Source organism: Myotis brandtii, unplaced genomic scaffold (genome assembly GCF_000412655.1).
Source record: "Myotis brandtii unplaced genomic scaffold, ASM41265v1 scaffold690, whole genome shotgun sequence".
In the NCBI taxonomy this organism is placed as follows: Eukaryota; Metazoa; Chordata; class Mammalia; order Chiroptera; family Vespertilionidae; genus Myotis; species Myotis brandtii.
The window spans coordinates 20,815-31,469 of NW_005370701.1; the positions used below are offsets into that span (position 1 = coordinate 20,815).

General features: G+C 53.5%; 1 protein-coding gene across 1 annotated transcript; it reads right to left on the reverse strand.

The window, feature by feature from the left end:
* Nucleotides 1–2,241: 2,241 nt before the first annotated feature.
* IL37 (interleukin 37) lies at nucleotides 2,242–9,678 on the reverse strand. The gene is made up of 6 exons (XM_014529656.1): nucleotides 9,600–9,678; nucleotides 7,142–7,271; nucleotides 6,199–6,261; nucleotides 3,180–3,299; nucleotides 2,731–2,870; nucleotides 2,242–2,478 (listed from the first exon to the last, which is right to left on the reverse strand). Exons 2-6 carry the CDS (start codon nucleotides 7,221–7,223, stop codon nucleotides 2,242–2,244), a joined length of 642 nt encoding a protein of 213 aa, XP_014385142.1. The 5' UTR covers nucleotides 7,224–7,271; nucleotides 9,600–9,678.
* Nucleotides 9,679–10,655: the final 977 nt, after the last annotated feature.

Here is a 10,655-nt window from a genome sequence, read left to right on the forward strand (position 1 = left end):
TGTCAGTATTCTGGATTTGGGCCATTCTGATAGGTACATAGTGGTATCCCCTTATTTTTTCATTTGTGTTTTCCTGATGACATAGGATGTGGAGCATCTTTTCACAGGCATATCTCCTTCGGTGAAGTGTCTGGTTCAATTTTTTTTGCCCAGTTTTGGGTGGTTTGTTCTCATATGAACGAGTTTTAAGAGATCTTTGTATATTTTAAGTTTCATTCTTTCTTTGTGCTTTTGTTCATATGCCTACCAGAAAATTTAAAATTCCCTACATGGCTCACATTTGCGCTTCACATCATGCTTACATTGGACACTAGTCTAAGAGTGAACTGTGGGGCCAGAAAGACCCAGGAACAGCACGTGCTGAAGACCCAGCTGCCCTCCCAGCCTGTGAGGATGGGGCGGGGCTGAGAGACAGGGCAAAGCACATTTCGGTGTGACGCGTTTATCACACTGATTTTTGCAACCCCAGAAACAAAATATTGAATTTCCAGCTTTTTAAAGTTACTTACCAAGGAATATGTGCAGCTGGCATGCCCATCTGATGGCTCGGCTTCTCCACATCCCTAACCCCCAGACCCGGTGCTGTGGGGCTCAGGCCACTGTGTGTCACCTGGATTCCCCCTGCTGCCGGTTAATGGTTCACTCGCCTCCAACCCTCACTGACTCAGGCCATCCTGCTCACTTCAGTCAGACAGAGTTTTCCAGAATGCTCATCTGCTCTTGCACTGTTCTCTAAAACCTTCAAGGACTCCCTATTGCTAAGGCAATAAAGTGCAAGCTCTTAGGCATGTGCCCTGGCTAGGGACAGAGGCACACTCACAGGGTGTGAGGGAGAGTGCGCGAAAGTGCAGGCTGGTCCAGAGAAATCCTGGGAGATGGAGAAGGACCAGCTGCCATGCTGAAGTCCATCACCTCCTCCAGACTGGAGGGGGCAGGAGAGGGCTGGAGCTAGCAAGAGGGCTACGCTAACCTAACTCTCCCCTTTCTCTGATCTCCCGTGGTCTGAGCACAACTAGAAGACAGGACAAGAGACCTTGGAAGCTGGCCACAGGGTCAGCCTCACAGGTGTAGGGCTGGTAGAGACAGGGCACCCCACCTGAGGCCTGGGGGGCACACATCACCTGGATTCCTGCCCGCCCGTAACTGTCCGCCCTGCTCCAGGCGGTTCACCTTCCTCTCCTTCACGCCACTCCCCTGAGTACAGCCCTCCACACTGTCTACCCCAAAAGCTCTGTAGTGAGACCCCAAGACCTGTCATGAGCTGATGCTGCTCACTCCTTGCTCACCTTAGGTTCACAAATGAAAGAGTTTGGCTCATCACAAACCCCTTAAAGAACTGTCCTCATGGGTCCTGCTGCAGAGAGGGCCCAGCTGCCAGGGCATCCGGAGACCTTTACTACCTGTCCCTGGGGGAGCTGCGCAGCCGTCAGCGCTGCCTTCTGTCACCAGCAGAGGGCGCCATGACACCGAGAGACATTGAGTGGAGACCTAGAATCACCTTTACTACCTGACCCTGGGGGAGCTGCGCAGCCGTCAGCTCTGCCTTCTGTGACCAGCAGAGGGCGCCATGACACCGAGAGACATTGAGTGAGTGTGAGGGACAGCCTCGGGAGCCCACACCTGGGGCTGCAGAGCTGAGCTCCGTGGGTTCCCACGGGCGGACCGCTTTCATAACCAGGGAATCGTGCTTTTGAAACTTCTTTTTTACTACAGTGCACGCTTTGAAATACATTTACCTTGCAGTTCAGTGCACATGTACATGTATATTTATTACCCACTTCTAATATTAACCTGCCTAAATCTAATGACTAAAGGTATTTCATAGTGAAGTAAATGCAAAAAATAGTTTGAAAAAATCAAATTTAGCTGATTCATTAAAGTAAAATTTTGGGCTTAGTACCTTCAGAAAATTAGTTTTTAATAGTTTGTTTTTATAAGACTGACACATTTATTTTGTAACATACTCAGATCTTTATTGACTACATGAAAATATTTAGCAGTAAATGCATAAAATGCATACTAGTACATTTTTTTCACCACATGCTTAATTTTTGTGGGTTTTCAGTGCAACTTACTTGGAAATGTTCTTTAAAATGCAGATGACAAAAATTATGAAAATCTGACTGTGTGAAGCAGTAAAGGCCTACCATCTCCTTAAAGTGAAGCATTTAATTTTCCGGTATTATGTCTTTATTTTCTGAGCAGCCGAACGCAAAACTAGAAAGTTATCAGATTTGTGTCCTACTCGCTGACCTCACTGGGGCTCATGTGAGCTTTGCTGACAGGCATAAATGTAAAGTCGATGAGCTCCTGTCTCCCAGGCTTGTCTGTCATTCTGACAGGTTCATTCGCATGGCAGGTGCTGATGAACCAGCCCTGGTGGGCCGCCGACTCCAGGCACCTCCTCTTCTTCCTGTAGAAGGTGAAGCCCTTCGAATCTTTTGTGTCTGAGGTAGGCAGCTGGGAGATGTCCTTCTTCTGTGAGGTAGAAGGGAGTGGTCAGCAGCACAGCCTCTGCCCAGGGAAACCTCAGTGTGGGCTCTTGGAGCTCAGAGCCAAGGAGGGCCAGCAGCTCTCTAGCCGGTTTCCTGAGGGCAGGTGGAGGGGCGGGTTTCCCTGTGGCCCTGGCCCAGGGGAGAGGCATAGCGGGGAGCGAGGGGCACTGCTGGCCTGGCCTTCCCCTTTGGGGTGGCTGAGAGGACAGGACGCTGGGTGGGAATGAGCGCTCACCTTCAGCAGGAGGGTGGGCCGGCCTTTCTTCTTGTCCATCTCACAGTAAAGACACAGCTTTCCTCCTGAGACGGCCAGGAAAACGGGGTTTCCCTTGTCACCCGCTGAGCTCAGAGGAGAGGCTAAGACGTAGAAGGTCTCTGGGAAAAGAGTCACAGAAAGCAGGGTGGTCCTCAGAGCAGGCATGAGCCTTCTGCCTGTGGGGCTGCAGGCTCCTTCACTCGGGTGCAAGCCTCCTCCTCCCCCACAGACCAGAGAGACGCCCCTCAGATCTTGTGCCCTCAGACCCTCCACTCCACACTGCATTCCCAGCAGCCCCCGGGGATGCTCCACCCACTGCCTGCCCCCTGCTGGAGCTGGAGGTGTCCTACAGCCTGAGCTGAGCCCCAGCTGGAAGGACTTGGGGGACAGAAAACAAGAGAGAAAGAGAGAGAGAGAGTTGAAGTCACCTGGGCATATGTAGCTTTTGGGGGGAACTGCTATGAGGGTCCCAGAGACCAGCACCAATACATTTTGGTTCCGGTCGCGAAAGGTGAATTTCTGTGGTTCTGGGTTCTTCACTTTTGGATCTAGATGAATATAACCAGATGTCAACACTTCACATTGAAAATGGAAAACTCAGTCCTTCTTAGGCCACAGGAGGGTCCCAGCCCAGCCCTCCTCCTGCCTGTGGGCTCGGACATCAGCCCACTGAAGACCTCCCCACGCCAGGCTCCCTGCCTTGCTCCAGGCCAGCGATTCAGCACATGTGTGAGCACGTGGGTTCCCAATTTTGACACGTGGGTTCAGCCCCAAGCTCTGTGACTTACTGCTCTAGCACATAGCAGACGTCACTATTCTCTCCAAACCTCATGTCCTCGTGTGTAAAGTGGGGGTAAGAACAGCACCTACCTCGCAGGGGTGTTGGCAGGATTAAAACGCTTACTCAAATGAACGACACTTAGCCAGGTGTCTGAGTATGGAAAGAACTCAGACAGAGGGCTGTTAATCATTATTATGCTCATCGTTATTCTTCTTAACCCCTCTGCTGCACTGTCTCCTCTCCTGAGACACCATGCTCCCAGCAGTGCCTGGGGGAAACCCATCCGGCACTGGCCAGACCAATGGAGGGGCAGTGGAGGGTGCGAGGTAAAGGCAGAAAGCACAGGAGGCCGCATCCTGAGACCAGCTGGCCCTGCAGGCCCGTCAGAAAGCGGCAGGCCTTGAGCCTGGCCTTCGAAGAACCTCCCTGAATGGGCTGGACCAGCCGCAGCAGTGGCCAGGGCACTTCCCAGGGCAGGGCTCCTGAGAGAGGGTTCAGGCTAGCCCTGCCCGCAGACGCCCTCCCCACTACGCAGGCGGCCCGCCCTCTGCGGGGCTCAGGCACTTGATGGGTGGAGGCGGGAGCCCACAGTGGGCCAATGGGTGGTGGTTGTGAAATGTCAGACATGGTAATACAGTAACCACTGCACCGAGTGATGCTACGGTGTAACTATCTGTGACAGTAATTACACCCAGAGATGAACTCGGAGGCTCACTCTCCTCCCATCAATAAGACTGTCTGTCTCCTCCCGCCCTGGGAACAGGGACTCTTCCTGTGACACTGGCTCTCTGCCGCCTCCTCCCTGGAGCACTGCTCAGCCCCTCTGCGTGGAGGCTTCCCCCCTGGGCGGTCACAGTCCTCTGCAGGCACACCTGTCGCACAGGGCTGGTGTCCTTGTCTCGTCTCCCTACAGCACGGGAGGGTCCTGCGTGCAGGTACCTGTCTGGCCTGGCACAGTCCTCCTGGGCCCCAGCCTAGTGCCCCAAGGGTGCTTATGACAGGATAGGTGGCCCAGGCCAGACCCTAAGTAACTGCAATGATATGGGGTCATGTGAGGTCCGGGGATCACAGCCCGGCTTACACTAGAATCTCCCAGGAGCTTTCTGGGCCCAGACATTCTGAGTTCATGGGACTGATGCAGGTTGATTCGGAATCATGAAACCAGATAAACTCTACACCTTCCAACTTCTCAAACATTAACCTCACCTACAACTCTGCCTTCCCATCAGCCCCGGGGCTGGCACTGCTGCTGGTCTGAGCGTCACCTGGCTGCACGTTGGACCACCTGGTGGGGGATGTTTTAAGACCATGGGTGCCTGGGCCTCACACCCTGAGATTCTGATTAAATTGGTCCAGAGTGACACCCAGACAAGCTATGTAAGTTGCATTTCTAGCACTAACATCGTGCTTTTTAACTCTGAAATGTAGGGTAACCCCAACAAATGCATGCACACACTTTGAATAATAATAAAGGCAGTGATAGATTTCATTTTCAAAATGAACTATCACCTGCTAAAGTGTGCGTACATTTTGGGGGCACCCTGTATTTCCTAAATCTGTCCTCTTACTTCTGTTCCCTCCTGTCACAGCCTGACTTGGGCCCCCATCTCCGCTCAGGCCTGTGCGTGTCCTCTCTCGCACCTTTCCTGACCCCAATCCATCCTGCCAATGTCCTTCCAGAGGCCTCGGTCCAGCGTTGTGTTCCAGGGGCTGGTGTCTTCCCTGCCGAGCACCAGTCACCTGATGGCTGCGAAAACTCCTGAGCCTCAGACCCCGAGTTTCTAATGGGAGAGTCTATGTGGAGCCAGAGACTTCATTCCCCAGATTTCCAGGAGGAGCTGCTGCTGCTGGTCCAGGGACCACACACTGAGCACCTCTGCCCCCGGGTGGGCGGGGGCACCAGACGGGCACAGTGCGGAGCAGGAGCAGACGCCTCCACCCACAGGGCCAACCCAACCAAACCCTGAGGCAGCAGCAGTGTGGCTCCCAGGGATGCGAGGCCGTCCTGGCACCTCGTCTCCTATGGGGCTCACTGCCCTTGCCCTAGGAGGAATCGAGGCTTGGTATGCACCCATGGCCTGCGGTGGAACTGGCACTTGGGCCACGGGTTCCTGACGCTGCCCTGGGCAGGGGGTGAGGGGGCGGGAACCTGAAACCTGACTGGGCAGACAGATGTTGTAGTTCCTCCGATCCCAGCATCTGTCGCTTACACCCTGTGCACCTGGGCAGGGAGCCCCCCTCCCCCTCAGTGTCTGCACCTGGAACATAGTGATGCTAGCATTTCTTCTGGGTTATTGTGGGACAGGTTCTAGCTCAGTGTGCCTGGGGCACCCATGGTGTGGGTCCCCCACGCCCCTCCTGCCCAGTTCCTGGTTTTCACAGGTGCTGTGGGGAAGTCACGGTTGCCAGCAACAGTCAGAGGAAGCTGGATGGTTCCCAGGCTCAAAGGCTTGTTTCTCCTGAGCCACTCGGAGGTATGTGTGACCTCTCTCTGCAGAAACCAAAGCCCATCTTTCCTGTTGGTCTTACTAAGAGGTGCTTCTACAAAGAAGCGTCAGCCCCACCCCGGCACCCGTAGGTGTCCCCCGTCTCTGGTTCTCCCCCTCCCCTGAGAGGGCCCTGAGGTACCGTCCCCACCCCACCCTGTCCAGGCCCCAGGGCCGTACCTGCCGTGGCCAAGCTGAGGGAGGGGGGGCTCTGGCCGGGCTCCAGGGCGCCTTGGGCTGGGTCTGGAATGAAAGACAGTGAGGTTGGGTGTTTCAGGGACCAGGAGCACCAGGGGCCATTTAATGCCTTACCTGTTTGTGTGTGTTTTCAGAAGCACTAAGAAGAGAGGCAGTGGTGACATTAAAAATAACTTTTCTGGTCGAAAATGCTGGGGAACGGAGGTGAACTGGAGCTGAGTGCAGAGCCCGCCATCGCACGTGCACAGCTCAGGGCAGAGCATCCCTCACCCCCGACTGTGGGGGCCCAAGTCTGAGGCCCGCCCGGGGGGGAACCAGACGCAGGGCTCACGGGCTGCGGGAGAAGAGTCCCTGTGGTTACCCTTAGTGGACCCACAGTTGTCAGACCAACGTCCTGATTTTAGCTTCGAACTGTGATGGCCACGTGTGAGTCCACAGCTCGGGACGTGGCCTCTGGCGTGTCCCAGGCCCTTCCCCTCACACTCGCACACTGGACAGCCACGTGGGTCAGCGTTTTGCTTTCAATGTCTCCCTTGAGCCAGTGCCCAGTGCTTCCTCCCGGGAGGGCTCAGAAGCGCTGGGTCACTGCCCACCCAGACGCAGAGACCCCACGCAGGCCCCTCCTCGGCTGGGCTGGGCAGGCAGGGGCACTAGGTGCGAGTGGAGGGTTCACAACCATCCGATGGTGAGTCAGGACATCACGCCCCGAGCCGCTGGTAAAGTTGACCCATTTATCCGCCATCGGCTGCCCAGGTCGCCTGCGATTAAGCTTCATCTCCCCTTGAGGATTTCTGTCCTCGGATTCATCTACCAGGGAGATTCCCAACGCTCCGTCCCCATGCAGGGTCCAGGAGGCAGGGGCCTGTGCAGGCTTCTCTGGGGGAGGGAGGTGCGGGGGGCGGGGGAATCTTCACAAGCACCTCACCTTCTGTGCTGCCCTGGGCTCCGGCCCCTTCCCCATCTGCAGAGTCCACCTGCACTCCTGCGCTCTCCTCCTGAAAGGACATCGTCTGGGTGATGAAATGACGCCTGGAGCCTGGGATGAAGGGCAGGACCTGAGGGTACAGGAAGGACACTGTCATGGCCCCGTCTGGCCAGGACACCTCGCCGATGCCCTGCGTGTGCCGCCGGCCCCCGGCTGTCCTCTCTGCCCCGAACTGTTGGCTGCGTCAGGGCGGCCGTGCCGGGCGAGCATGCTCTTCCCTCCGGTGCTCCTTCGCTTTCTGCCCCTACAAAGTGATGCTTTCCAACCTGTGGATCTTTTATGGATCTTGGCAACATTTTATAAAAATGACATAGAAAGTTCAAACTGCACTGCTCTAATCCCAGGGCTGGCAAACTATAGCCCACAGGCCAAGTCATCCCACTCCTGTTCTTGTTTTTGTTTTTAATTTTTAAAAAATTTTAAAATATATTTTATTGATTTTTTACAGAGAGGAAGGGAGAGGGATAGAGAGTTAGAAACATCCATGAGAGAGAAACATTGATCAGCTGTCTCCTGCACACCCCCTACTGGGGATGTGCCCGCAACCATGGTACATGCCCTTGACTGGAATCGAACCTGGGACCCTTCAGTCCACAGGCTGATGCTCTATCCACTGAGCCAAACCTGTCAGGATAATTTTTTTTAAATTTATTTATTGATTTGAGAGAGAGAGAGCGAGAGAGGAAGGGAGAGATAGAAACATCGAGTTGTTGTTCCACTTATACATTCATTGGTTGATTCTTGTAAGTGCCCTGATTGGGGATCTACCCTGCAATCTTGGCATATTAGATGACACTCTAACCACCCCAGCCAAGGTCCACTCTTGTTTTTTAAATAAAGTTTTATTGGAACACAGCCATCTATATGTCATCTGAGGCTGCTCTCCAGCTACACAGCAGAGATGAATATTCAAGGAGAGATAGTAAAGCCTATAATGCTGACTGTCCCAATCTTTATAGGAAAAAAATCACACACACACACACACACACACACACACACCCTGAACCTCCTTGCAGTCTAATCTTTGCAAAGAAAGGCAGTTTCTTTGCAGCCTCTTGTCATGGAAAACGGAGCCTCCAAACTCTCCCAGGAGGCTCAGCTCCTGCTGTGTTAAGGAGGCTGACACAAGGGACCCCCTCCCCCAATATCATGCGTCACTTCTCACTCAATTCACTCAAAATCTTTCCCAGCATCAGCTCAGGACAACACTGTGAGGGCAGAGGCAAGAATTCTTGTTCTTGAAAACCTTCAAGATGAAAAGTTTTCAAGAAGAAAACCTCGAGAGACTTCTCAAGGGCCACACCACTTTTAAGATTGCAGGTGGGGCCTGGCCGGTGTGGCTCCGTGGGCTGGGTGTCCTTCCATGCACCGGAAGGTTGCCGGTTCAATTCCCAATCAGGGCACATGCCCAGGTTGTGGGCTTGATCCCTGGTAGGAGGCGGCCCATCGATGTTTCTCTCTCTCCCTCTCCTTTCCTCTCTCTGTGGGCTTGCCTGGTAGGAGGCGGCCCATCGATGTTTCTCTCTCTCCCTCTCCTTTCCTCTCTCTCTCAAAATCAATAAAAATATATTTTTTTAAACATTGTTGATGGTCAATTTATGTAGAAAACCAAACCTCCAAGAAAGGCTTAAGCGTGTGACAAAGGGAAGTAAATGGTTTCGCAAAAAATAAACATGAAAAGGAAGGGCTCCAGGGCCCGGCAGCCAGGACTGTGGGGAAAGGTGGGGATGGTCCCTGTAGCCCTGGGGTAGGGAGACCTGGAGGAGCTTTCACGGATGCACAGGTACCACTATTTGATTTTATGTTTGGTTTTTGTCTGCATCCCCTGAACCCACAAAGCACAATTACCTTTGCAGTTTGGGGGGTAAGTAAGGGACACAGAGAAGAAGGCAGAGAATTTGGCAGCCACGGGCCACCAGACAAGAGGTGTCTGGCAGAAATGTGGGTGCCCAAATATGTGCTCCTGAGGGAGAACAAGGTGACGCCCAAAAGGGAGGCCCCTGGGTGTCCCCGGGAGCTGCTTATGGGGGCCACCTACAGCAACATCAGTGCAAGTGGGGTCCACAAGGATCCCTAAAGAAACAGGGCATTAGGCACCTGAGATCCATCCCTTCCCACCTAGGGATGCTCAAAATATGGGGGCCCAATATCTCTTTCTGAAGCCCAGTACTTCCCAGACTTTGAAATCAGTTCAGCCTTCAGACCAGGTCCCAGCGTCTCCCTAAGGTGTCCTAAGCTCCATGTGGGCCTGGCCCTGCAGCGAGGCCCTGCTCAGTGGGGAAGCCATCCTAGGAGACAGCGCGTGGCTGCTGGGCTGAAACAGCGGAGGGGGCAGGGAGGGCGTCTGGTTCCCCATCGTGTCTGTTGGCCTCTTGTGCGAGGGGTGAGGACCACCTACCTGGGCCAGGGATCCCCGCGATCTGTGGCTCTGTCTTGGGCCCTTGGGACTCCGGTCTTTGTCCTCGAAATCTCTGACCTGGAGGAACCAGGCCTTACCCTTCTTATGAATAATGTTGGGGAGTGTATATATAAAAGCCACGACAGCATTCCTTTAGCCAATGATAACAGCATCTTAGGTTATCAGTCTTCATCGCCTGCCATTTTGCAATTTGTGCACATAAGCAAAATTCCTATGGGTCATGTCACTCTGCCAAGGACCAGGCCACCTCCCTTCAGCACATTTCAAGGTGCTCAAGACAGACGGGGTGGCTGCCCATATACACCAACAACAAAGGGGTAGGGAAGAGACCTGAGGGAAAGAAAGGCAGACGCAAGGTGGTCAGGCAGTGGCCAGTGCTGCAGGAAGTCCCGCCCTCACGTGGGTTCTTTGCCCCAGTCCCGGTGCAATGCCCATGTCCCCGAGAAAAAGGCCCTGCTGGCATCTCTCCTCCAGATGCACTCCAGGACGTCACGGACATCTCCCTCCACCTTTCCTTCAACGGGGACATGCAAAGCTCCCCAACGACCAGCTTCTCTCTACAGCCCACCGGGTGTTCCCATGTGCTCTGCATTGTATTTGCTCCTGTCCATTCACAACACCAAAACCAGCCAGTCAATTCAGGTGAAAGTCCACACAACCAAGTAAGGTCACAGCTTCTGGGCACCACCACCAGCAGCACAGGACTAGAACGCAGGCCTTTATGAGCGTGTGGTGGCTCCGTCCCTTAAATGGTCTCTCCTTCTATGTTTTTCCATGCTCGCATCTACATACATGCAGACAGAAAAGTGTTCTGTAGTTCCTTTTGTAACACGCCTTTCCTATAATGCATCTTGCTTTTTCTACTCAATATGATACCTCAGGTCGTTTCATGTGATCAATACTTCGTTACAACAGGATTTTTTATAGCTGCGTGTTACTTCTTTCTTTAGCTAAAGGCCTGGAAAAAGGTTATTCCCTTGAGAGCTGGAATTAAAATCCCTATTTTGTCTGTTAAATTCCTAAGAAAGAGATCTT

Excerpts from the sequence above, each read along its gene's own strand:
- IL37 (XM_014529656.1), bottom strand. The coding sequence starts at position 7,223 with ATGTCCTTTCAGGAGGAGAGCGCAGGAGTGCAGGTGGACTCTGCAGAT. Across the intron at positions 6,262-7,141 it reads AGCCCAGGGCAGCACAGAAG|ACCCAGCCCAAGGCGCCCTG; the intron begins GTGAGGTGCTTG and ends CTTTCATTCCAG. Across the intron at positions 3,300-6,198 it reads CCTCAGCTTGGCCACGGCAG|ATCCAAAAGTGAAGAACCCA; the intron begins GTACGGCCCTGG and ends ATATTCATCTAG.